This window comes from Aulonocara sp. 'chitande type north' Nkhata Bay, linkage group LG5, assembly GCF_057382095.1.
Source record: "Aulonocara sp. 'chitande type north' Nkhata Bay isolate Kocher_YH1m ecotype deep benthic linkage group LG5, A_spYH_male_GT1.1, whole genome shotgun sequence".
NCBI lineage: Eukaryota > Metazoa > Chordata > Actinopteri > Cichliformes > Cichlidae > Aulonocara > Aulonocara sp. 'chitande type north' Nkhata Bay.
The window spans coordinates 46,554,719-46,579,439 of NC_141348.1; the positions used below are offsets into that span (position 1 = coordinate 46,554,719).

A 24,721-nucleotide genomic window follows, 5' to 3' on the forward strand; every position below is an offset into this window, starting at 1 on the left:
TGCATATGCATGTAGTTTATGTGTTAAATGATTGTGGAAGTCATTGTTTTTCCTGCTCACACTGGACCTGGACCCCGACATGATGAAAAGAGGGTCACTTTAACGTATTTTTGCCTATTTAAGTGCATACACTGTCCGGCTTATTGGCAGCGTTATCTTTAGTAGGCTATGTCAAGCTGGCTCAGCACTTTTGCGAGAACCCAGACAGACAAATCATGTACCGACATGAAGGCAGGATTCGCCTTTTCCCAGCTTTCTCTTTCTCTCCTTCAAACACACACACACACACACACGCACACACATACACACACGAGGCATCGTTTTACTGCACCACATTATGACACCTTGCAGGAAACATGACGGAACGTGTTTCAAATACCGCGTTAAACTCTCCGCCTCATATCCTCGAGTGTTTTCGGTCAGGTTAAGCTAAAGCCCACGGATTCAATTGCTTGGTGTCTGTGGGACACGAATATTCTGTAAGTAGGTTAAAGGGCAGAGAATTTCAACTTTGATCGACAAGAGCGTTGGCAGGTTACGTATCAGTGGCACTGAAGTGGAGAAACGTGGCACAGAAAATACCTGTTGTGATAAACTCAAGACCTTATCGGGCTTTCCCGATATGTGTCCAAACCAGCCATGGACTTGCGTAGTAATTAATCTAAAGCAGCGTGTGATATCATGTAGCACCTGTATGCAGCGACTGTGAGACAGTAACCTACATGTGAACGCGTGTTGCGTGCGTGTGTGTTGCGTGTGCCCGTGCGTGTGTTGTGAGAGAGGACAGAGGTGTTTTGCCAGTAATTTCCAAGCTTCCCGATGCGCTCATTGGTGCATCCTTCCAACGTGTCACCAGTTTTGGTGGATTACCCCAGATATCTTTACCATCAGGAGGGTGAAACATCACTCAGCTCCTCTCTTCACGAGCTACCAACAAGGACCTCTGACGTTCGGGAGACTTTCTTTCGCAAAGAACAACTCAGAAGGGGAAGGATTTGAAGATTTTTTTTTTATTGGTTTTCCAGTTTAGAAGTCTGGACGTTTATTAGTTACCTCAGTCCGAGTACAAATACGCAGTTATTTACTTCAAGATCGAAGATGGCCATGTCTTTGTCACTCTCAGCGTTCCTCCTGGTGGCACCGTTGCTGTTTAAGGGTCTCTGGGTCAGTGGCTCCCCGGGCTGCGCGTCTTGCAGGTTGTCAGCGATGGATAAGGACGCAGAGGAAAGGATGATGATAGAATTCGCCAAGCAGCAACTTTTGGACAAACTGCACCTGAAAGAGAAACCAAACATCACTCACACCGTGCCCCGGGTCGCGCTCCTCACGGCCCTGCGCAAACTTCACTCGGGGCGCGTCAGACAGGATGGTACCCTTGAACTAGAAAACAATATACCAACCAGAGATCAAGCCTATGAAATAGTGAGCTTTGCAGATATAAGTAAGTCTTGTATCCACTTTCTATGCTATAAAGCTGTTTTCGCATGGCATAATAACGCTACAGGAGAGCGCGTTGTGATTAATAAGGTCTCTTTTCCTGCGTAAGATATTAACATAAGGCTAGGGTTCCCTGAACTATTATATTGTAATATTAAGGATCCAAGTATCTATCGTTACTTATGTGCAAAAAGGTTTGCTCCCCTTGGGCAAACTACATATTTTATTGCCTTTTAAAGTGGAAATACATGAACTGGTGGTAAGCAAGCTTTAAAAGGAATCTATCTTTCAGTGTTACATTGTTGCACTTTTAACAAGATTTACACGGGAAAGTAATAAAAAGTGAATTTACGTAATTTCGTGCAGGTTGTGGTGATAGGATTCTGATTTGGAGTTGGGTGGCAGACAAAGAGGACAAGAATGAATATGTAAATAAAAATCTGTATGAAGTGCATAGACAGCTTCTGCAAAGAGGAGTGCAAATGACTAAAAGCCTTCTCTCAGGTTTCTGTTGCTGGGGTCTCCAAAATCTGTTATACATATTCACAACATAAAATGCAACGGTGCATTTAAATTTGAAGAAGTCTGAAGATGGCTGCTTGCTCCAGGACTTGCATTTGGGTCTTTATATTTAAAATCAAATATACATGTAATCTGCCTAAACATTTAAATACAATATCCCTTGTGCTGTATTGTAGGAAAAGTTAACCATAAGGTAAAATGCTTAAAACAGTGAAAGAGGATTGTTACTTCCATTAATTTTATAAGGGTAAGAAAGGTGATGAGCTATGAAGTTTTTCCAAATATTAACATTGTGTGTTTTTCTTAATTGTCATTGTTTCATAGATGATGCAAAGAGCAGTGACAAGGCAAGCGTTAGCCTTACCTTTCAGTTTCTGCAGGAACGTGGCCAAAGTATCCAGGTCCTCCAGTCCTCTTTGTGGATCTATGCCCGTGCCTCTGAGGACCCACAACGGAACTCTCGTCTCCTTGCCCAGGTTTTCCTCTCCGTAGATGGTGACATCTCAGGCTCTAATCGGACCTTGGTGATGGAAAAGATGTTGCACGTCAAGGAGAGTAACTGGCACACTTTCTCTGTCACCCACACCCTGCAAACCTTCTTGGACGGGGGCCAACATCGGCTGCAGCTGGAGGTCACCTGCGAAGAAGACGGACAGAACCTTTGCTCCCTAGATGGCTCTGCTGAAACCCCCTACCAGCCCTTCCTGGTGGCTCAGGTGCGTCTCCGTGATGACCACTCCAAGCATTTGCTCAGGAAGCGCTCAGTGCGTTGCGGTGACGATGTAACAGTCTGCTGCAAGAGAGACTTCTACATCAAGTTTAAAGACATCCAGTGGGATGAGTGGATCATTGCGCCTGAAGGCTACCATATGAACTACTGCATGGGACATTGCCCCCAACATCTGTCCGGTTCCCCAGGTATAGCATCCTCATTCCATGCCACTGTCTTCAGCCAACTCAAAGTCAATGGTATTAACACAGCTACAGCCTCATGTTGCGTTCCCACAGAGCGTCGACCACTCTCAATGGTTTACTTCAACTCTCAGCACAGCATTGTCAAAACAGATGTCCCTGACATGATAGTGGAGACCTGTGGATGCACATAAAAAATTGAGTATTACTATTAGTGGTATAATTAATTATTTTCTTGAGTGTATTGTAGACAAGTTGACTTAAAGAAACACAAATTTGACCAACTTTGGACAAACAACTTTTACACAGAGTACTTTAAAATGAGAAATGCCCACCCAAAAGACTTTTAAATTATCGACAGAGGATGTTACTAGACTATCTTTACAAATACAAACACGTTTGTTTTATAGCAGTTACTCAATAGGTGTGTTGTGTGTATTTTTGCATAAACGTATGAATTAACACTCTAGGTTTACATTAAGAAAATTATGGGCACAAAAAAGAATATTATGAGTATATAAGTATTATGTTCTAAAGAAATAGGTATTGATACAGTTTACTGCTTGTAGTAACTTTTAATTTATTTCTAAACTCTTGTAGTCAGTATTTAAAGAATCTCAAATGCATTTCAGTGCCTAGAGGTGAGCAAATACGCTAAGTCTGGATGCAGATACATTTATTCTTTTATACGTCAGAGACAAAAATCAAAGAGCAGCACTAAAATATGAAAGACTCAATAATAAAGTTTAGATTTCAATGCAAAAAAGTACAGTGAATACAAATGTACAGTAATGATATCAGGTTCCATTTTCAAACGTATATAAACCCATAAAGTCTTGCATTAATTAATTTTCACTTTTGTCGTTTGTACCTTACAACTTTTACTTTTCACATGCTGCCGGGATGAAGTTCAAAGATGCACTACATTTTTTTCCTAATTCATTGTATGTTTTATAGTCTGTTTTGTGTTATAATCAGTGTCCAAATGTAAAAAAAATATATATATATTCTATACTTTCATTTTTACGTAACTATTTCTTTCATTGTAAATCTTCATCCACCTAAATGCTGCTGTTTTACAGAAATGCTTTCAAAGCAATGAAAAACTTTTAAAGCGTGCCTTTTTCTTTAACTTCTGATGACATTAAAGCAAATACATTTACATTCCACAAATACTTTGATCACATTGTGAGGCTGCGAGGGGAACAAGTTGTTGTTACAATGCAAGAAATCTGGACTGATTTCTGTCAAAGGGTACCCCATGCTGCATGTAGCTGGAATATGTTTAATCAGCATCTCCACTGTATTATTTACACAACCTGGCTTATCATTTGGGCAACTGTGGCTCAAACAGCATATGAATGCAAGGTTATTCTCAGCAATGTGAGCAAACATTTAGCTATTGCTTCAGTGTCAGGTGAAGGTTTGGAGGGTAGATAGGTCAGTGAGCATGTGCTGCTGCACGCTGGCATTTTTAGCTCTCAAAGTCTAAAGATTGCAAAATTTCATGCTTTCCAGGTGGAGCCAGTCTTGTTTCTTTCATATGCTGGAAACATCGTACACGTGTCCCAGTAGCATAATTTACGCTTCATAATTTCACAATCTTTGCATAGCTGTATAGTTTTAACTGTATAGCAGAATGTCTATCGGAACATTACCAAGTAAAGCAAATGTTTACCGATTTCCATACTAAAATCACTTCACAGTTTAAATTTGGTGGGAAACGGTGCAAACTGAGATCTACTCAAGGAAGGGAAAAATGAAAACAGCAGTACAACAACGAGAAAGCAAAGGAGCTCAGCAATAGATTTTTTTTTTAGTTTCCCCAACTTTGAACCTGGAAGAGTGTTAATAAATTAATGTCTATCAATACATCACATTTTTATTTTTAGAGATGATACCCAGGGTTTCTTTACTTCTACCTGTATTAACACTGTGTTCATCTTGGCTGTATTGATATACTATATGTCTTACGGACTTGGATTTTACAGCCATAATGCAAAGGAAACAACTGAAACAGTGCATGGGGGAATTTTTTACCAAAGACCATAAAAACCCTTTTATTTTAATTTTGTGCTGATATTTGATAAACTATTTTCACCTCTCTCTCTCTTGCCTCTATGTGCTGCTCTTGTATTAAAGCAATTTACTTTACACCTGTGTGAAATAATTATAAAACTGTTGTATTTTAATATTATGATTGATATTGTAGGCACTTCTTGTCCAAGACTCAATGTGACATTGAAGTGCCATTGCAACATATCTTATTAAGCACTTTATCACCCTACTGTATTTTAGAGTGTGCTGACAGTTCTATTACTGCACTTAATGCATCAGGTTGGCATTACCTGAAATACCTAAAAGCGGGCCTACAGAAAGAAAATGTCAATTTTCAAAGTTCTAGTTGTTTTTAAAAGTGTGTGTGTGTGTGTGTGTGTGTGTGTGTGTGTGTGTGTGTGTGTGTGTGTGTGTGTGTGTACTTTTGGAGCATTCACAGAATGCAAGAATTTGAATTCTGTTTCAATTGAAATTTGTAATCGTTGTTATTTTTGTATCATATTATTTTGTTTTATGTAAATGAAAAATTTGTAAGAGCAAATACAATTCAGAAAAGTCAGTGTGTGATAAAATGTCATGATTCTATTTTTAATTAATAAATAAATCTATATTTTAAACAGACTAAATTGCTTCATTGTATTTTATTGTATAAATGGCATTTTATTGTATGTGTCAATAATATAAGCCACAACACACTGCAGTGTACAGCAAAAGCAGTACTGGTTATTAGGTAAATTAAGCCAACTGTAGCAGCAAAATGTAAGTACAGTACTGTGCAACAGCCTTGTGTCATGGTCCTGGGTCGGTGACCCAGCGCTTTTAGTTTGTTATCATTTTCTAGATGATGATTGTTTAAGTTCTGTGTTATTTTCGATCTGCCTCTGAGTCTGCGTCTGTATCTGTCTGTCTATGGTGTCTCCCCATCTGTTTGTGAATCTGTCTGTTTAGTTCAATGTCTTGTCTGGTTCCATGTATCTGAGTTTCCTGTTTTATTGTGAAGGTCCGTGTCGTATGTGAGTGTGATCAGTTTACGTTTCCCCTGTCCCGTCAGCCCAGATTCCTCCCAGCTGTGTTGCCCTCCTGTCTCTCATCCCCTGATTACTGGTGTGTGTATTTAAGCCCTGTGTGTTCTCCTGCCTGTTGCTGGTTCGTCTGTGTAACTCCGCGTCAGTCTGTGTTCCTCGGTGTCCTGCTCGTCTCTCTGCCTCTCTTCCCTTTTTTGTTTCATCTCAGGTTTGTCATTTAGCTTTCCCAGTTCAGGTCTTTAGTTTTGTCTTCCCTCTTGCCTGTTTTGCCTTCTCACCACTGTGTAAATAAACTCACCGGCATCTCATCCACTGCCTGCATCTTGGGTCCTTCTTCTAACTCCACACGGCTCGCCTCGGCAGCCGTGACACCTTGAGCCCATCTTTCCTCCCATTGCTTTAGTTGAATCTATAAAAATAACAAAGATAAAACAGACTTAAAAAGAGTATTTTTGCACCAACAAGCTGATTCCCAAAGACCTGTTAGATCAAACCTTGGCATATCTCAGCATGGTATGTAGTGTGTTCTTAAAATAAATCTGATGAAACTGAACAAATCAAAGACAAAACAATAAGTGGCAAACTTAAAAAAAAAAGGCATCCACAGCAGATGATCAGTTTCTGAATATCATGTTAACAAAGACGGGAAAGAATCCAGCAAAAACCTGAAACAGAACCTGAGAGATGCATCTGGCCCTTTAATCTAATAATCACCAAAGCCTCATCAGAAATGGTCTCAACCTGGGTGTCTATTGTCTTGTGTAGTTTGGGAGATGATTGGATGATGGGGTGGGTGCAGTTTTCTCTGGGGTGGAGTCGGGTGGGCTGCCCCGGACTCTGTGGGGCTGGGTGGTGCTGCTGCTGCGGGCCCCGGTCCGGATGGGCCTGGGCCCCCTTGCCCTGGTGGGTTCCAGAGTGTGGGGGTGCCTACTGGGGTCAGCGGGGGAGCTGGCCCCAGGGAGGGGCCGCTTGCCCCTCCCTTTCTTCCCTCCCCATCCTCAGCTGCCTCCCTATTCCCGCTCTACCACACCCACCCACACACGCAGGGCTTGGGGTGCAGGTATGTCACCAGGATGCAGGGGAGGCACTCCCCCTCTGTCCCCTTCTGGCCGCCTGTGCCTCAATTTTATTCTGCAACCTAGACATCCACATTACTCACACTCTCACATAACACATACATATAGGGCCTTGGGGGTGGGCACGTTTTACAGCATCCAGAGGATGGTCGGTGCCCTACCCTCAATTTTAAATGCATTTAGACACTAAGGGTTTTCGGGAAGAGCCGTGCTGCTCTCTGAGAGGAAGCTAGTACCATGCTCTCCTGAGTTTTAAATGCACTTTAGAACAGCACACAGCAACACTACATATGAGCGGGCGTAGGGAGGTTTGAGGTCTTCACTCACCCCAGTTCTGTTAGCCGTCAGGGCTGGGGGGCTGGGAGGAGGTGCTGGCCGTCAGACTGGGGTCTGGGATGCGGGGCCTCCCTGCTACTGCAGATAAGGAGGTGGTCCGGTTGCCTCCACCCCAGAGAGAAGGATTACATCTCCTGGGTCTAGGTGCAGCTTGCCCCTCTGAGGGCGGGGGTACCTGGACCTGGGATATAGAGTATGTTTGGGGAGTGCGACTGTCTGTGCAGTGTCTATTTGTGTCTGTCTACACGTTGGGTGAGTGCCAAGTATTTGGTTGTGTATATGGGGTAGGAATGCACGTCTGTGTCCGCGTGCGCCTGTTCGTCTGTGTCTTTAAGTCAGGTTGGGTCTTAGACTCAACCTCTCTGGGTACATCTCAGGCACTCTAAAGTACGGAGGCCTATCTCCCCTCACCACACTCCCTGCCGGTGGCTGATGCCCTCAGACGTTGGTGTGTTGGTGTTCCTTGTCGTCTGGGGCTGGGCGCTCATGTATGTACCAGCTCACTCCTGGTGGCCGATTGGCGGGGCCTGGCGCCTGTGGCCTGGCTGGGCTCCTTCCGGGGGGTGGGATGCCCCCAGGCCTCTGGCCTCTGGGCCTGAAGCTCGGTCCTCTCTGCCACAGCTGGCTGCCGGCAGAGCCCGCGGGCACGCCACTGCAACCCCCTCTGGCCTCTGCTCCGTAGCTGCGGGGTGACCTCTCCTTTGGGGCTCCACTCAGCTCTTCCCAGGAGGGTGGCACGATGTATAAAGCCTGTGACTGCTCCGGGAGAGTAGACAAGCGCTTTATAAGGTTCAGTCCATGATTAATTTTAACTTTTTGGTTCAGGTCAGGAGAGAGGTACAACAGCAAGTGTCTATACCCATCTATAAGATGTGGTGGAGGTGCTGCCGTGGTTTGGGGCTGCATTTCAGTCAGTGGTGTTGGGGATCTTGTGAACATTCCTCCCTTGGTTCTGCTGCAATAGGCCTAGGCTGCTGGGGGCTCCCCACGATGCACTGAGTGTTTCATCTTCACTCACCTTTTTCCCGCACTCTGCATTTAATCATTAACTATTATTAATCTCTCTCTATCACAACATGTCTTTAGTCCTGTCTTCCTCCCCTTACCCCCAACTAGTCACCTGGTGGTTCTCACCGAGCCTGGTTCTGCTATTGCTTTCCTCCTGTTAAAAAGGAGTTTGTCCCTCTCACTATCGCCAAAGTGCCTGCTCATAGAGGGTGGGTGGTTGGGTGAGGGCATATGATTGTTGGGCTTTTCTCTCTTTTCTCTGTATTATTGTAGGGCCTTTACCTTACACTACAAAGCACCTTGAGGAAACTGTTGCCGTGATTTGGCACTATATAAATAAAATTGAACAGAATTATTTAACACAGACAACTATAGTCAGATTTTGATCTGCAATGCAATTCCATCTGGAAAGTGTCGGATTGGCAGTGGCTTTGTTGTTCAGCATGACAGTGCCCACAAACATGCTGCTAACATAGTAAAAGCATACCTAAATACAAAAACACATAGTGAGACACTATCAGTCGGTGTATCTTTCTACTGTACAATATAAAGCGTCTTGAGGCGACTGTTGTTATGATTTGGCACTATATAAATAAAATTGAATTGAATTGAACTGAATTGGCTTCTCCAGAGCCAGGACCTCAAAATTACTGAAGCAGTGTGGAAACAGAACAAAAGGCAGAAGAAGTGAAGAAGAGCTTCCTTCAAGAAACCTGGAGAAACCTTCCCGAAGACTACTTAAAGAAATTACAAGAAAGCTGCCTAAAAGAGTTCAGGCTGTATTGAAGAACAAAGGTGATCATCACAAATATTGACTTTCAGGCGTGTTAGAAGATTACACACTCTGTTCTTTCTGTTCTTTCCTTATATACTGTATTTCCATGTATGTTTGCATGTGTTTCAATAATCTCTGAACATATTTCCCATTTTCCTAGTAAAATATGAAGAAAAGAGGTGTGGCTCAAGACTTTTGCACATCACTGTAAATAGTAACCTTCTTTTTTTCTCATTGGACAAATGTAACGCATTGGTAAGCGTTGCTTTTCAGATTCAAGTAGAAAAATATGTTTTGATCAAGAAATTCATCATTATTAATTAACAGGGTTGTTTTGTATGTAAAAACAAGGTTATAAAATTCCCAGTTGAGAAACAAGTCACCTGCAGTGTAACCACATTTGTACTGTCTAAGAGGCAAAGGGTGTGTTTACTCATTCAAACAGTAAAAGTGGCTTTATGGACTGTCTGTGTTTGCTGTGTAAACAGTTGTCTTTTTCTCCTGGCATGCTGTCATTTTCACATCATACATTAGCAACTGGGATAGATCTGAATCTAAATCTTACACATCTCAGTAGAAATAATATTTAAAAATATTAAATGATCTATATTTAAATTTCAAAAAGAGCAATAATGGAAAGAATCTGCATCCTGATTTTTACATTATCAATCCAGTGGAATAAAATCACAGTCACAGCCCAGTACAGCTGCGCTGTAACAATTTATAAGCACAGTTTTTATATCAAGAACATTAAAAGATTATAAATAATAAACATTTTTCATGTTTTGTAACCACCACAGAGCAAATGTCCAAAAGATCAATTATCAGACTCCATGACTTGTACCATGATATGCTTTCCTGCCAAAATCTGCCAACTCCCCCTGTACAATCAACAGTGATGCTGATGTTACACCATCCAAAATGGACTATAATCAGTGTCTGCGTGTAACCTGGCACTAAAATCGTGTTAGATGATAGCGGTTGTTTATTTAAATTTCTGTTACTGGACTAAAAGGTCGCTTTCATCTGTATTAACAGAAGATCAAAGAATTCCTGGCTAAACTGAGTTGTTGGTCTCTGTGAAAGAAACATTAGCAAAAAACGAGGGGAAAACCAAACAGACTAATTATTGTGTTTTGTATCACAAAGCCCAAGTCCATGTTACCTTCATGTGATGCTGTTCCATCTATATTTAATGCTAGGTATACCATGTTGGTGTCGCAATGCTTTTGATGCAGTCTCATCTATCTCCTGCGTAAGACCTTTATTAGACCGGCTTATTTTTCTGCACAGACTCTGTTATAGTTTTCTTTCAATCCTTAGTGTATAAAGTATGCACATTTTGACAGTTCAGGAGTTTGAACTACAATGTGTGTGAGAGATAAGATTTTTGCAGGTGAATGAGAACATAAAGGAACACAGATAAGAAGTATAGCGTAGGGTGTGGGGTGCATTTGTCCCGAACAGGTTTTGTATCACATTACAGTAAACAGTTAAATTTGTGAATAGATGCAAATTTAAATGAGATTCTATTAACTATTACTGCCTCGAGTCAGCGATGGACAGTGAACTAAAATAAACTGATAAATATTGTGTGAAATTAATGTTAGTACTACATGGTACTTAAAATCCTGATCGTCAACAAAGCAAAAGTAAGTAGCGCAACAGAAGCTAATTGCTTATAGTCAACGTGAGCTGCAGTGCAGACTACCTGATACGATGCACACTAGTCAGGTGCCACCACCTTCGAGGTGCACATTTAAATATCTGATGGCTAATGAACTGAAGAAGAAAAATCGTACAGCTCTCAATGAAGTAAGCAACTATTGTGTCACCTGCTAAATTTTGCAATAAAAACCAATCGGCATTAGCCACTAAAACATTTTTTAGAAGTAAGACGTATGATGTACAGTTTTTCTTGATTGACTTGACTGCTGCATGACAGCAAACTCCACATTTTCCAAACAGTTAACACACAGACCTAAACAGAGGCTTTCATTGTCAAAGTGGCATGTTTTGTTTGCATAAGGCTCTAACCGTGCCAAAACATTTGAAATATGAAACAAAAGGAAATGTTGCCTCCAAATAAAATAGCTTGCAAACACGTGTATGAGCTCTTCCAGTCAGTCATTACACAATGGACAGCAAAATACAAAACACAGCACTCAGTGCAAATCAGTGCACCATTGCTTGTCAATGTAGCCCATTACATAGCCTCCGTGTTATCTTTCCACATGTGTTATCTTTCCACATGTGTTATCTTTCCACATGTGTTATCTTTCCACATGTGTCAAATTTGGCTTCTTGCAATGAGTTGGACTGAAATAAATAAATGTGTGCTTTCTGTTTGGTTACCATAGCTAAAACAGTGGGGGTTGGACTGCTTGAATGACATCTGTGTCAATCCATTGAGAAAAGGTTAACACTTTTCCAAAAGGTGTCTTCTGCTCTGATGAGATAGTGATGATAAAAACTGAGTGGATCCCAGTTTCCTTAGGCAGGTGAAAGCAATCAAGAAAAACTGTAATATGGATGGGCAGCAGTAAATTGACACCATAGATTTCCACAGTAGTACAACCATCTGGCTAAGACTGGAAGTCCCGTTCATGCAGATATATAACACCATATAACACCCCCCGGACCTCTAGGGCAGGGGTGGGCAATCTCAGTCCACGAGGGCCGGTGTCCCTGCAGGTTTTAGATGTGTCCTCAAACCAACACAGCTGATTTAAATGGCTAAATTAGCTCCTCAACATGTCCTGAAGTTCTCCAGAGGCCTGGTAACGAACTAATCATGTGATTCAGGTGTGTTGACCCAGGGTGAGATCTAAAACCTGCAGGACACCGGCCCTCGTGGACTGAGATTGCCCACCCCTGCTCTAGGGGGTGTCATGTGATGCACTGCAAAAGAGCTGAAGTCCCGTGGCTTAAGTGCGGGGCCTACATAGATTGGACTTGTTTCGGCCCATCCCATCAATGCATGATTAGTCAGGAATCTGAGGTATTTAGAAGTTGGATTAATGCCCTCACCTCTGTAATGTCTTCTTTAAGCATTTAATAGCAGTGTTTAGAGAGAGGCGAGATGTATTGTCTTGGTGGGAAAGGCATCAAAGCAAGGCGTTGCAATGAGAGGGTGTGCTTGGTCTGCACAATGTTTAGTTGCATGCTACATTTCAAAGAAAATATCAACATGAAGACCAACCCTAGCATAACACTTTAATGAGATGTTGAGAATTAGATACTGGTTTCTGCAGGTGTTGTCTGAATTTTATGAGCCTGGTTTGAATTGCAGAAAACTTTTTGTTTAGTTTTTTTCACAGTCTTGAAGTTTAAAATTAAAGGACTAAGGATGACACTTGCAAAGATATGCAGTTAGTGGGGTTAGGTTAATTGGTCATTCTAAATTGCCCATACGTGTGAATGTGGGTGTGAATCTGATGGTTGTCTGTCTCTAAGTGTTGGCCCTGCGACAGACTGGCGACCGGTCCAGGGTGTACCCACCTCTCGCCCTATGGTAGCTGGGATAAGCTCCAGCGCCCACGCGACCCTGTAAAGGATAGGTGGAAGAGAATGGATGGATAGATGGTAAAAAAAATGCACTTTGCAAGCAGAGAGCTCTTCTTTCCTGTAACAAGAAAAGAGGCCTCTTGCCTGTGTTTGAAGAAGAACATAGATAACGCCTTAGTCTGTGGCTGCACGTGTGATGGTTTTAGAGGATAACCATGAGGACAGTTTGATGTTAACATGTGAGGTGAGCAGGTGAGTACTCTCTAACACCAGGAAGTGGCTGCATTAGCACTGCTCATGGAAAACAAAGATTTGACCTACTCTGGGAAAAGCAAAAGCCTACTGACTCACTGATACACTGACACGCTGACCCACAGACCCACTGTTTGCTGTTTGCCACTAAGTCCCTAATCCTTTACTCCACTCACAATCCCGAAAATCCTCTAGGGAGGTTTAAGGTGTCCGTCAGACTTGTTCCCCCCACCCCCCGCAGTGTCATGACAGGACAAGACGGTAAGAAACTCTCCCACACACTGTCCTTTCTCCCAGCAGACTTTCAGGCAAACAGTAAACAACACTCAGACATCTACTCACAGTAATGATCGCACCATATACTAACTATGCTTTGACACACTGTTTTACTGTCCATTCTAAGATTCTTGAAGGAAAGTGTCTGATTTATTTGACCTGACTTGTCAAATCAAATCTTTAAAGAGGTCAGATTTAATTTTGCAATATGACACTGGCCGGCTGACTAATAGTGCAATTTATTATTTCAGGTATTTCATTCTTTTGTACATGTACGTACATGTCTTGGTAATTGCTGATACTTATTAAACAGCAATATCAAAACTTGACTTAAACATAAAAGTTCGCATTAACATGTCCAATGGGTATACAAGCTGTAAAAGGACAGAGTACAAAAACATCTTATTACTTGTCAAATCTGTTTTGTAAATCTGTTTTTTTGCATTCAACTGAAGTTATATCTTGATAGTCATTTTAGATGGGCCTGTGTCTTCTGTGTTGCCTGTGTACTTCAATGTACAAGTACAATGTACAGAGCACTCAAATAACTCCTAAATCCACAGGATGATCCCATTACATCAGGCCTAGTTACCTCTTTTATCTCTATGTGTTACATCAGTGTGTTACATTACTTTGACTTGTTGGGCACAGTCAAAGAGGTCATTCGACAAAAGTTTTCTGTGAATAAATTAAATTAAAAAATTAAAGATCATTTAATCGATCATGCCATCCCATTTATAATAGATAAAAAGAAGCAGAAATGCTGTCACATTAATAGGTCACATAAAAAGACTGTAGCTGTTCAAAAGTCTTGGACCAATTTAGTATTTCGGTGTGTTTGGAACGTCACTGTTTTTTGTTTTTCTTCTTCTTTTTAGCGGGGTCATACTAACTTAGAGAAAGTAATGGGTCACACACTGGATTATCTTTTCTAAAAGTCATTAGAGGTTAGAGTGCAGAAGAGATCCACCTGAAATTTTATATAAACATTTAAGTTAGCCTACATCATGCATCAGCTGTCTTATTTGCACCACTCCATATGACACATAACAATGCAGCAATACAGACTCGCTACATTTCATTATCTTAACTGCCTATCAGGGTTGCTTTCAGACGGGTACTGGTGAGCTGGAGCCTACCCCAGCTGTTACAGGGCAAGAGCTGGGATGAAGGGACTATGGGATAGACTCAAAATATTTATACCTGAAAATGCTAACTTAAGTATTTTAATTACATGTAAATTTAAACATAATTTTGTTTCATAAGTACAACGTAAAATGTTACATTTATTAGTAGGGATGGGTACCGGTATCGGTTCTGACATAAACGGTAGTAACCAGACCGAAAAGCAGGGCACATTTCGGTGCTTTTTTTTTCCTGAGCTGTGATACACTTTAGATTCTAGCCAATCATTTTACGTTTCCGAGGATAGTAGGCGGGTCCAGGTACGTACGTTCTTTTAGAGCAGAGCTACAGATTAAAAACGCCCAAGGCGAAGCGGTCAAAAGTCTGGCTGTACTTCACAGCAAAATATGCAAACTCAGCAGCAACAAGTGCTTTAAGCTGATACTGTGATACTGTCAAAGGAGGTAACACCTCGAATGTGATGAAACACCTGGCGACGCATAGAGGTTTTTTTAAAAGCCGAAAAATGCGCCGTATTTGATAGCTTGCTGCGAGACCTCACACCGGGCACATCTACTGCGGGTGTGGTGCCTGTTATCAGACCCGGAGTTAGCAACATCCCCCAAGAACCCGAAGAGGAGAGTTCTGGCCCCTAGCCCTGCCAGTGTAGCAGAAATGATGATGATGGCCGCAGCATCATCTACTCTGCGTGAGTAGCTTAATGTTGTTCGGGTGCAATTTACGTTGAGTAGGCTAACCACGTTATTAAATTAATGCATGTAAGGTGAACTAGCAAACATCATCATAGCTACATGCGGCTGTCTTCTTGTTTGATGGCAGATACTCCCTTCACCCTGGCCAAAAAGGCTAAAATGACCAAAGAAAAAGTGGAAAACAGTTAAACATGAGAGGTTTTTGGACAAAGTTTGTGTTTTTTCCATTGTTTAAGCACTGCTTCCAGCCAAGAGTGATACCATATATGCCCCATAGCTGCAGAAAAGGCTAACATTGTTATCTTTTTACAAAAAAACAGCTGAACATGAGAGGTTTTTGGACCAATTTTGTGTTCTCCATTCTTTAGGCACCGGTTTGAGCACCGGCACCGTTTCAAAAGTACCGGTTTGGCACCGGTATCGGATAAAACTTAAACGATACCCATCCCTATTTATTAGAACTGTATAAAAGAAATTTACTTGGTTGATATACATTCAGTTTACATCAGGCATATTTTCCTCAATGATTAGTTATGTAAATAAATAGACCTTCAATTTGATATATTTCAGATATATTTTACTCATGATTATTGCTTCATGATTAGGAAGGCCAAGAACCATTTTTGGAGTGCATTTCGTCCAAGTATGTCCTAACAAAAGTAGAAAATCTGTCAGATAATGAGGCATAATGAGCACACAGTGTGATAACGTCATAGACTACAGGCCTCCCGAAAGACCACAAAAAAGGGTCACAGAACTTCAAAATAAAAAAATGCAAAATGTGTTGTTTTTGTATTAAAATGGGTTGCAGAAATGGCACAATCTTAATTTTGTTGCTACTAGTAACCTAAAGAAGAAAACTACTAATTTAAGATTAACAAATCTTAAATTGATTTCTTAAATACCAAATTATTCCAAAACATTTTTAAAATTTCATATAAAATGTGTGATCATTTAAAAGTTCCAACAAATTAACTGGAAGTTTTTTCGCTGGCATAGTTCCACTGTTTGCAAAAGTCAACATCAGACACAAACTTTCACTCTTGGTGGCGTTGTTTAAGTGATGAGTCTGAGGGTCATTCATTCAGATATACTACAGAAATCCAATTAAGTCAACCCCTACTTTGCTGTGATCGTGCTCTTCCCTCTGTCACGTTTCCGCCAAGAGTCAAAAAGTCCAACGTACTGAACTCTGCACAAACAAAACAATAACAGGAGAAGAGGTCTGACTTATTACACACAACAAAGCCTTTATTTAGAGCTACATTTTACACAAATTCAATTAATTAATTATTAAGAATTAATATTTATGAGGTATTCTCTTTCAAATCTTTGAGGGAGCAGATTAATAAAAATATTATACCTGGAATCAGAAATAAGTGCAACCTCTCGCTTTGCAATGTTCTAAAATTGGCACCAATTAGAAGAACAGATATGACTGGAGGGAATACTATCTGCTATAAGTGTTATTTAAAGTTTGGTCAGGAGAGGGCACTAGACTTGTTGTTTGTTTGTATGCGTCAGTAAGCAGTACTGGCAATGAAGATGGGAGCTAAATCTACAGCTATTCAAGGCATTCCTTAAAAACGCTCCTTGTAATGTTGTGATTAAGTTCTACCCTGATGCCAAACACAGCTGGGACCACAGAAGAACACTGGATGGGAAACATTTTATGCATCTTCTTTAGAAAAATGTTGCCGAGTCTCTGCTGTAAAGGAAATCCAGTACACTATTAAGGAAAGACACCCAGCACCTGAACCATATTCCACGGAATTGCACAACTACCCAAAGGACACAGCTATTTCAGTCCTCGTTTCAAATGTTAGCATTTATTTTTTGTTAATTATAGGGTGGAAAACACACACAAGGTTACTTCTAGATGTCTGACTTCTGACAATGTAATGAGCATATCACTGTAATGTGTCTGGGCATGCCAAAGTAGGATTTTTCTAGTTAACTTTAGTTTTATGAGCGATTAGGCAGCAGTGTCTGCAATACAAGCCTTTGCTTGTTGGTAAAAAAAAACAAATGCACTATCGGAGAAGTAACATTTCCTTAATCAAAGAGGTAAATCAGAAGCGCTGATGCCTTGCAAACACTTGGGATGTTTACTGTCCAGTTTGCATGGTGCAAATGGTTTTTTAGAGCAGAATGCAGCAAGATGTCAGTGTGACATAGAGGCTGATGTGATTTTGGGGGCACTAAAAACCTAGGCCTAAGACAAAAGATGCAGGAGTTCACCAGAACACTGCTTTTTTCCCTTGCCAGAAAGGTCTCTATAAGCCTTCTCTCCAGCTACAATAGAAGGATAATAGGCGCTAAGCCTGAAGCAAATCAGTGTGTGTGCCAAAATTTCTTGTCTAAACATATTTAAATGGGCACATTATAAATGTCTATCAGTGATATCAGTGCTATTCTTTGTACCTATCAACAAGAAACATGTCTATACTTCCTAAAGACACTTACCTGACAGCTTACATTTTTGACCACAAAGACCACCCAACATCAAGACAGCACCACGTTGTCGACCATCTTTGGCATCATCTAAAGTTGAAATAACATGAGATGCATTGATACAAACAAACACTGTACAGATATGTGGATAAAAAGTAACAGATGTACTCATGTGTTTCCTCAGCCACACATGAAAGCCACTTAGAGACAATTTAATGATGATGCATAAAAATGTGTCAAGACCTAGGCTCAAATACTACCTCAAACACAAATGTGAAAAACATGACAAGTGCTGAAAGTGGTCCTGACATATGGGCTGTTTACAGTTTAGTAAACAAGAATGTCATTGTCAACAAGAAAAAAGGTCATGGATGTTGGGTGCCCTTGTTTGTGTCTGTTGTCTCTTCAGCTGAATAGCTATGAATCTTGGCCGTGCTGACCACTTACGCATTTTGCAGTGTATGCAAACTCTTTGTAACATAGTAACTAACACTTCAAATGACATGACTGACACACAACCTTCAACATAAATATATTCTTTCACATACCTTGCTTGAACATTTCTTGCTTGAGACTTTTGGAAGCACCTTTCTTGTCAACATGTACACGGGATGTGGGGGTACAGGTAGAACCTTGGAAAATGGTTCCAGAGACAGCCATCAACAGTTTCCCAGACTAGTTTGAGACACTGCAACAACCAAAATGAGAAAGTCGTAAACATGCATTACAGACTTGCCCCTCAACCCAGACAGAAAGAAGAGTTTGAGATACTGCAGCTGAGGAATGACATTCCTGATGCATCTCAAACATCTTTGCCCATTTCTGCTATGGACCGCCACAAATGTGGTCTGAATACTGCCAGGGGAACTTATTTACATCACAAATAGTTACAAGCCAAATGGCTTCCCTCAGTTCTTCCCAATCTCATGCCAATATTTTCTCTATCGTGTGTCTGAGTCATTTGAATGTGGGCACAGCAGATCTCAGGTAAGTGTACCTGGAATAAGCCCTAATGAGCAAGCCAGTTGGTAACACCCAGCAGCCCCTTTGGGAGTAACTAAATACAGGTCAACAACAGTGCTCTGGTGAAGACCAAATGTCTTTGACCAAAGCCAAAATATGAAACTTGTCAGCTGTTCCTCATGGTTTGTGTAAGTGCTGCCGGTCTACCTTTGGGCATTCAACACCGGAACTATAAGACTTTGGTTTAGAACAGAAGATCAACCTCCTGGAAATGAATGTAACGGAAAAGCAGATCCTTCTCAGAGAATAAATTCGGTCAGCAACCATTTTTTGCACATTCTACAAAGTTAGGTGACAGTGTTAATAGCTAGTGAAACTAATGTGGCCCTCTGGCTTAAATTGGATCAATGAACAAACATTTATTTTGGCTCCTCACCAAATGGAACATCTCTTTCTCGGCAGGTACATTCAGTTGCTGACAACTCATTGGCACAAGAATAAACAATATTTCTGCCACTAATCTTTTCTTTTAAGATTTTTGACAAAAAAAGGTGACAAGAGAACAATAACATGTTTGAACATAAAACCTGGACCATAATGTGCCTTCTCCAGAATAGACTGAAATACCTGCTTTATGTGACTTGACAGCAAAACACACCATGAATATAATGATAATTAGATTAATCCCAAATTTCAAACATCTACCAAATATACAGATAACTTTACCAAATTATACTGCAGTGTATCAAGTCCTACTAACATGCCCAGTCTCCTGAATTGCTGTGGAACCTCTACAAATTGTTGGTGCATTTCATTTTTTAAACCAGGGGTCTTTAACTAAAATGAGCTGTGGGCCACTTTAGTGTTCAAGTAGTACAAACAACAACAACAACAACAACAACAAACAAACAAACAAACAAGAAAACACCCACAAATATTTCCAGAAATGTAGTGTTTTGTTTGTTTTTTCACATTTCAAATATTGTATAACAAGACAAAACTGCAAATGTGAAAGCAATTTTTTTTCTCACTCTTAACTAACTGAAGCCTTTCATTGAACTGCAAATTAAACAAACTGGTACTCTCTTTCTGGCCGAACACGTGGCAGCACTTCTGCTATAATTTTCTTTGTATTAAACAAAATAAAAATGCAGATATAAGTGTACACATTAGTTTTTGACACGTAAATATACGGGCCACAAGTAGGGGTGATGTGGGCCGCAAGTGGCCCTCGGGCCGCGCGTTTGAGACCCCTGTTTTAAACTTTTGATTCCACTACAAACGGATCATTTAACCTGCAACTCCTAGTTTGGCCTCTGGGGACAGCGGAAAACAGCAATTAAAACACTGATACACTAATATTGATGCATCACCTTTAGTTGAAATGATGACAACAGCTCATTTTAAAGTGAATCAAGGCAATGATCAGCTTTAGCATTCGTTTAGAGTCATATCTCAGTGTGTCTTTAAAGTGTAAGTCAAGCTTTCACTTTACATTTCACTTTGCTGATTCTAGATTGGAACAGCTCTGCTGCAGCTAAATGGATCAGCTGTGGACTAGGCTGATGCACATGACCACCTAAAGGAAACAGTGAAGTAAATGCAGACAAAAGTTCTGATTAGGAAAACGGCAATGAAAATTGTGAAAGAGTAAAGAAAATGTTTACAATTTCAGTATATATACAGTATGTGGCCAGTGGGAAGTGTAAAAGTCTTTTATATATACATATATATATATAATGTGTACTTTATGAGCACACCTCTGCCTAGTCCTGTCCTGTCTCACTTGGATGACTGGTTGACTATTAACTCAGATAATGTAATAACCATTCACAGCAGTGATGTCCTCCAGGAGTCCAGGTCATCCTGTCTCGCTCCAGATTTGGCTATTTAGTCATAATTAGGTTTATGGTACTTAGTTTTTGAGGAAATCTGCCTACCATGGCTGAAATGAGAGCTGTACAAGTGAATGAAAGTAAATGTTGTGTGACAGAAAGCAAAAACACTGTGAGAAAGGCACCATTAATTTCTACAGACCTGAGGAGAACTGTAGAGTTGAATGATTATTCACTGTGGGTGTCTCGAGACACTACCCCTACAGTGTTCCTGATCCATTGTTTTCATGATCCATTGTTAGTGTAAACATACTGATTGATCATGTTTTAAGTATCCTAGTGTTTATTCCATGTACAACCACTACTGTTTAGTTTATAATAACAAGAAAAGAACATCAGTAAGAGGTCAAACTGTGACCACAGGATCCCCCAAAGAGTGTTGCTGTTGGAAAATACATAAATGCTCTTACTTTATTAAGAACATTTTTCATGGGCAGAGACAACTGTATAAAAACTCAACTTGAGAAACTGGGAAAACAGCAAAGTCGGAGAAATGATTGACTTTGTGTCATTTTCAGCCGGAGCTTGAGCTGTGTGTGGTGGTCTTCCACAATGAGTTTTTGATACAGCCATCAGAGGGAGCCAAACTCATCACTGTTTTATTCTAAACACAACGAATGAAAAATATGTGGGAAAACGTAATTGTGGAGAAAAAAAATCCCACCTTTTTCAGATTCTGAATGAAACTTTTCAAATACATCTTCAGATTAAGAATCTTCTACGATTCTGTAAAGCAGGTGGGTTGTGAGAAAGTGTTTCAATGAGGACAGGGGCTGCTGTATTTAAGTAGTCTGTGATCCAGCAGGAACTTGCATCAGCACAGCTCAGGGAATTAATGTCACAGTCCTCACTGTTTCACCTTAACCCACACTCAGGTCTTACCACACTCAGTTTCCTGTGGAGACCTAATTCTGTCAGATACAACTAAACAGAATCCATCCAATCAAGTTCTTGTACACAAGCTTCTCAGGTGTGTATCGTCACAGCTTAAAGATAAGTAAATAAGTAAATGGCGCAGTTTGTTGGTGAAATATTAAAAACAAAGCCATTTACTTGGGTAAATTAGGTCAGTACGTTTTAAACTGAAAGACACAAAATGTAATACAAGAGCAAAGCAGGCTCCTTTCTTTGATCTTCTTTAACTGATTACATTGAAAACACAGATGCAGCTACTCATGCTAAATGTGGATATTATCCTTTCACTTAGCTGCTACATCCAAGCATCTACCCATGCTCATATCCATCCACCCATTTTCTTCTACCTATCCAAATCAGGGGCGTTGGAGCTTATAACAGCTCTCATATGGTGAAAGACGGGGTAGAGAAGTCTGTCACAGGCTGATTTAGTTGATAGACCTTGGAAAAATGAAAAGTTCATTACAAATCTTTATGTGGAGCAGCACAGTGGTGTGGTGGTTAGTACTGTTACCTCACAGCAAGAAAGTCCTGAACTCCAAACGAGTATCTGGCTGGGTTTTTTCTGCATGGGTCTGTGTGGGACTGAACTGGATTTGCAGAAAAAAAATCAATAGATGGAAGTTTTTTATGTGACATTTGAATCCATACATACCCATCCCACAACATAAAGTGTCATCAGATTTCCTCTCCTGATTCATAACTGGTGGAACTTGTAGATCTGCAACACTGAAACATAACAGTTCAACATTTGACTGAACATGCGACACAACGGCTGTAAATATTTTTAGTAATTTCACAAAATTGTGGGTTAAGCAGCATATCTGAAGTTCTCTTTGTCATCTCATTCATTGAGGTAAGGGGGGAATGTAATCATCCATTGGGTCACTTAAGATAAGTGATAAAAGCATACAGTGTGTTTTATGCACAAATTAAAAATATTAGGAATATAGGGAGCATATGTACACAAGTTATACCTTATCCTACTAAATGATATCACCCTCCATATTTTTATAGATTTGCAAGTGTAAATGGTGTGTATAGGACATTCTTGGTGTTTCCCGGTGTTTTGGTTTGCCCTGTTTTCATCTTTTATAATGCTGCCCTCTGGTGACCGTCAGTCAAATAAGAGAAAAAGTCTTCGTTTTCAAAGTGAAATGTCTCATAAAGGGAAAAAATGAAAACATTTCACACTTCATCATTATCACTGTTTACAAAATGATTTAGTTTCATTTAATTAATCTACATTTGAACAGTGAAATAATTTAAATTTAAATTGTTTTCATTTACTGTTATTTAGATTCATATTATTTAGTAACAACATTTATATGAAGAAATATACTTCACATAGCAAGAAAGAAAAGAACTGTTTATTATAATATATATAAACTGCATATTCATATACTGATGTGCTGTCCTTGTTTTATCTATTTAATATCAGTTTTTCATTTGCAACCTTTATCAAAATCAGAGTAAAGTAAAAATAAAGTTATTAAACTTTTGAAGTTTTAGTAATTAAACACAAAAATACCACAAATAATTCAAATAACGCAAATAATAAAATGTCTTCATTGAATTTGTTTAAATTGTTTTTCAGTTTATTGAAAATGCATTTAAACAGGTACTTTGCGTTAGTGTCTAATGACTAGTTAGCTAATGACTATCAGCCAGTGCTGTAAAATGTTTATCATCCACGCCTCCATGACTTCATGTTCTTACTTGATCTGCTATATTATGTATTCATTACTCTGTAAGCAGAGTTCCCTTTGTTGTATATTAAAATCTACTGTTAGATAGATTAGGTAGATAGAGATATAGGCAGTAGCAAAACACTGTAGACCTCAGATAAAAGAAAACCAAACCAAAATTAAAACAGAAATCTTCAGCATATTATTTTTTTATGCAATTCTAACAAAAAACAACAAAACCTAAATAATATAGGTGATACAAATTGGGAAGATTTGGCTAAATTGCAGAAAACAAATTTATCATTTAGTTTAAATAACTAATACATCTCGAATACTCTGCTGTATCTTTTATGACAAACACACACACACACACACACACACACACACACACACACACACACACACACACTGGCCTTGCAGCTGCAGTCAAAGAGACTTTGGCTGTTGCATTGGCTTCTTTGTAAAACCATACCTGGGGAGGCGTTTCCTGATTATTAACTTTAGATCATTTATACCTGAAATAAAAATCTGATTCCAAACTCTGATGCCGATCTCCAGCTCGCACCGTGCACAAGCTGGACTGTAACATAAACTTGTCCTCCCACTGTCCCAGAGGTGATCCCAGCCTTACTCTGGGAGTAACTGGCTGACTGAGGATGTTTGTCAGCCAACGTGTCTAACCTGAGCCTTGTTGGCTAAAAGCTCGTGTTCATGTGCAAGCATGTGTTTAGTCTTTCTTTTCTCTTCTACCCACCTGGCATGGTCTTCTTTGTGTTTGCATATTTACAACAGACTCCTGATGATGCTGACTTCTACATAGTTTATACTTGTTTACAGTCTATTATACTTTTAATCAATTCATAATTTTATTTGATTTATATATTTATATATTTATTTCCCATGTTGACTTCATACATTTCTGTGATCATTTGTGATGAATTGTCTAGAAGGAGCTACAGAGGGGTTTAACAGGTATACTAGTCTAACAATAATAATAATAATCTATGCATGTCAAAACACTTGGTTTAAGATTCATCCCTTTCTAGACAACAAGATGATATTTAATCAATGCAAAACTCTAACTGTATTCACTGTACTTAAATAAGCCCATTTAAACATGGTTTTATTAGTATTCATGCATGTAAAATATTTGCACTGATGTTTCGGATAAACTGACTAATTGATTGGTCTCTGTTTAATAAAAACTGATCATATATATATATTTGGAATTGACAAATCAGCTGAACAAATGCATTAAAGAAATGTTGTAAAACAGAGAACAATGGCATTTTTCTGCACTCCAGTGGAACTACTGTTGCTATTTAATCTATGCAGTAATAAATGCTGCAGATTTGACGGCAAACGTGGTCCCTGTTGTTAATATGCATTGTAAAAACCACTACACTAAATTCACCAGCCATTAGATCTCTTGATAAACACTGCAAGACCTCTGTGCAGCACTTACCTCTTCCACTGCAGTGACTGAAGGCATACTGTTCCTCCTCTCATGTTGCTTATCCCCTGCAGTCCTTCTTCTCCAGTTTCCCCCTCTCCAGTGTGCAAGGGCCTGGTGCAGACACAGTGCACCCTTATATGCACTACCTGCATAGCTGCAGTACTGTCAGCCCGGGACCCCGGGCCAATGGGAATAAAACATGTGCAAAGGACCATCTGCAATGGAAAACGAAATCCTGTAAAAGATTTGGTGGATTTTGCAGCACGGGGTAATGCCTTGGGTCTTAGTGACAGATGCTTTCTCTCCCTCTCACTTGGCTAACATGCAT

At 40.0% G+C, this 24,721-nt stretch overlaps 1 protein-coding gene and 1 long non-coding RNA gene across 2 annotated transcripts; one reads left to right on the plus strand and one right to left on the minus strand.

Annotated features, from left to right (window-relative positions):
- The first annotated feature begins 244 nt into the window (after positions 1-244).
- Positions 245-5,555, plus strand: LOC147331506 (inhibin beta B chain-like). Its single transcript, XM_086293892.1, has 2 exons — positions 245-1,441; positions 2,284-5,555. The coding sequence occupies exons 1-2, from the start codon at positions 1,099-1,101 to the stop codon at positions 3,063-3,065; spliced, it is 1,125 nt and encodes a 374-aa protein (XP_086150018.1). The 5' UTR covers positions 245-1,098; the 3' UTR covers positions 3,066-5,555.
- Positions 5,244-24,462, minus strand: LOC147331507 (uncharacterized). The gene is made up of 7 exons (XR_015129195.1): positions 24,403-24,462; positions 21,905-21,978; positions 18,025-18,164; positions 17,489-17,566; positions 16,146-16,214; positions 12,651-12,696; positions 5,244-6,363 (listed from the first exon to the last, which is right to left on the minus strand). It is a non-coding gene; the product is annotated as an uncharacterized LOC147331507 (long non-coding RNA).
- Positions 24,463-24,721: the final 259 nt, after the last annotated feature.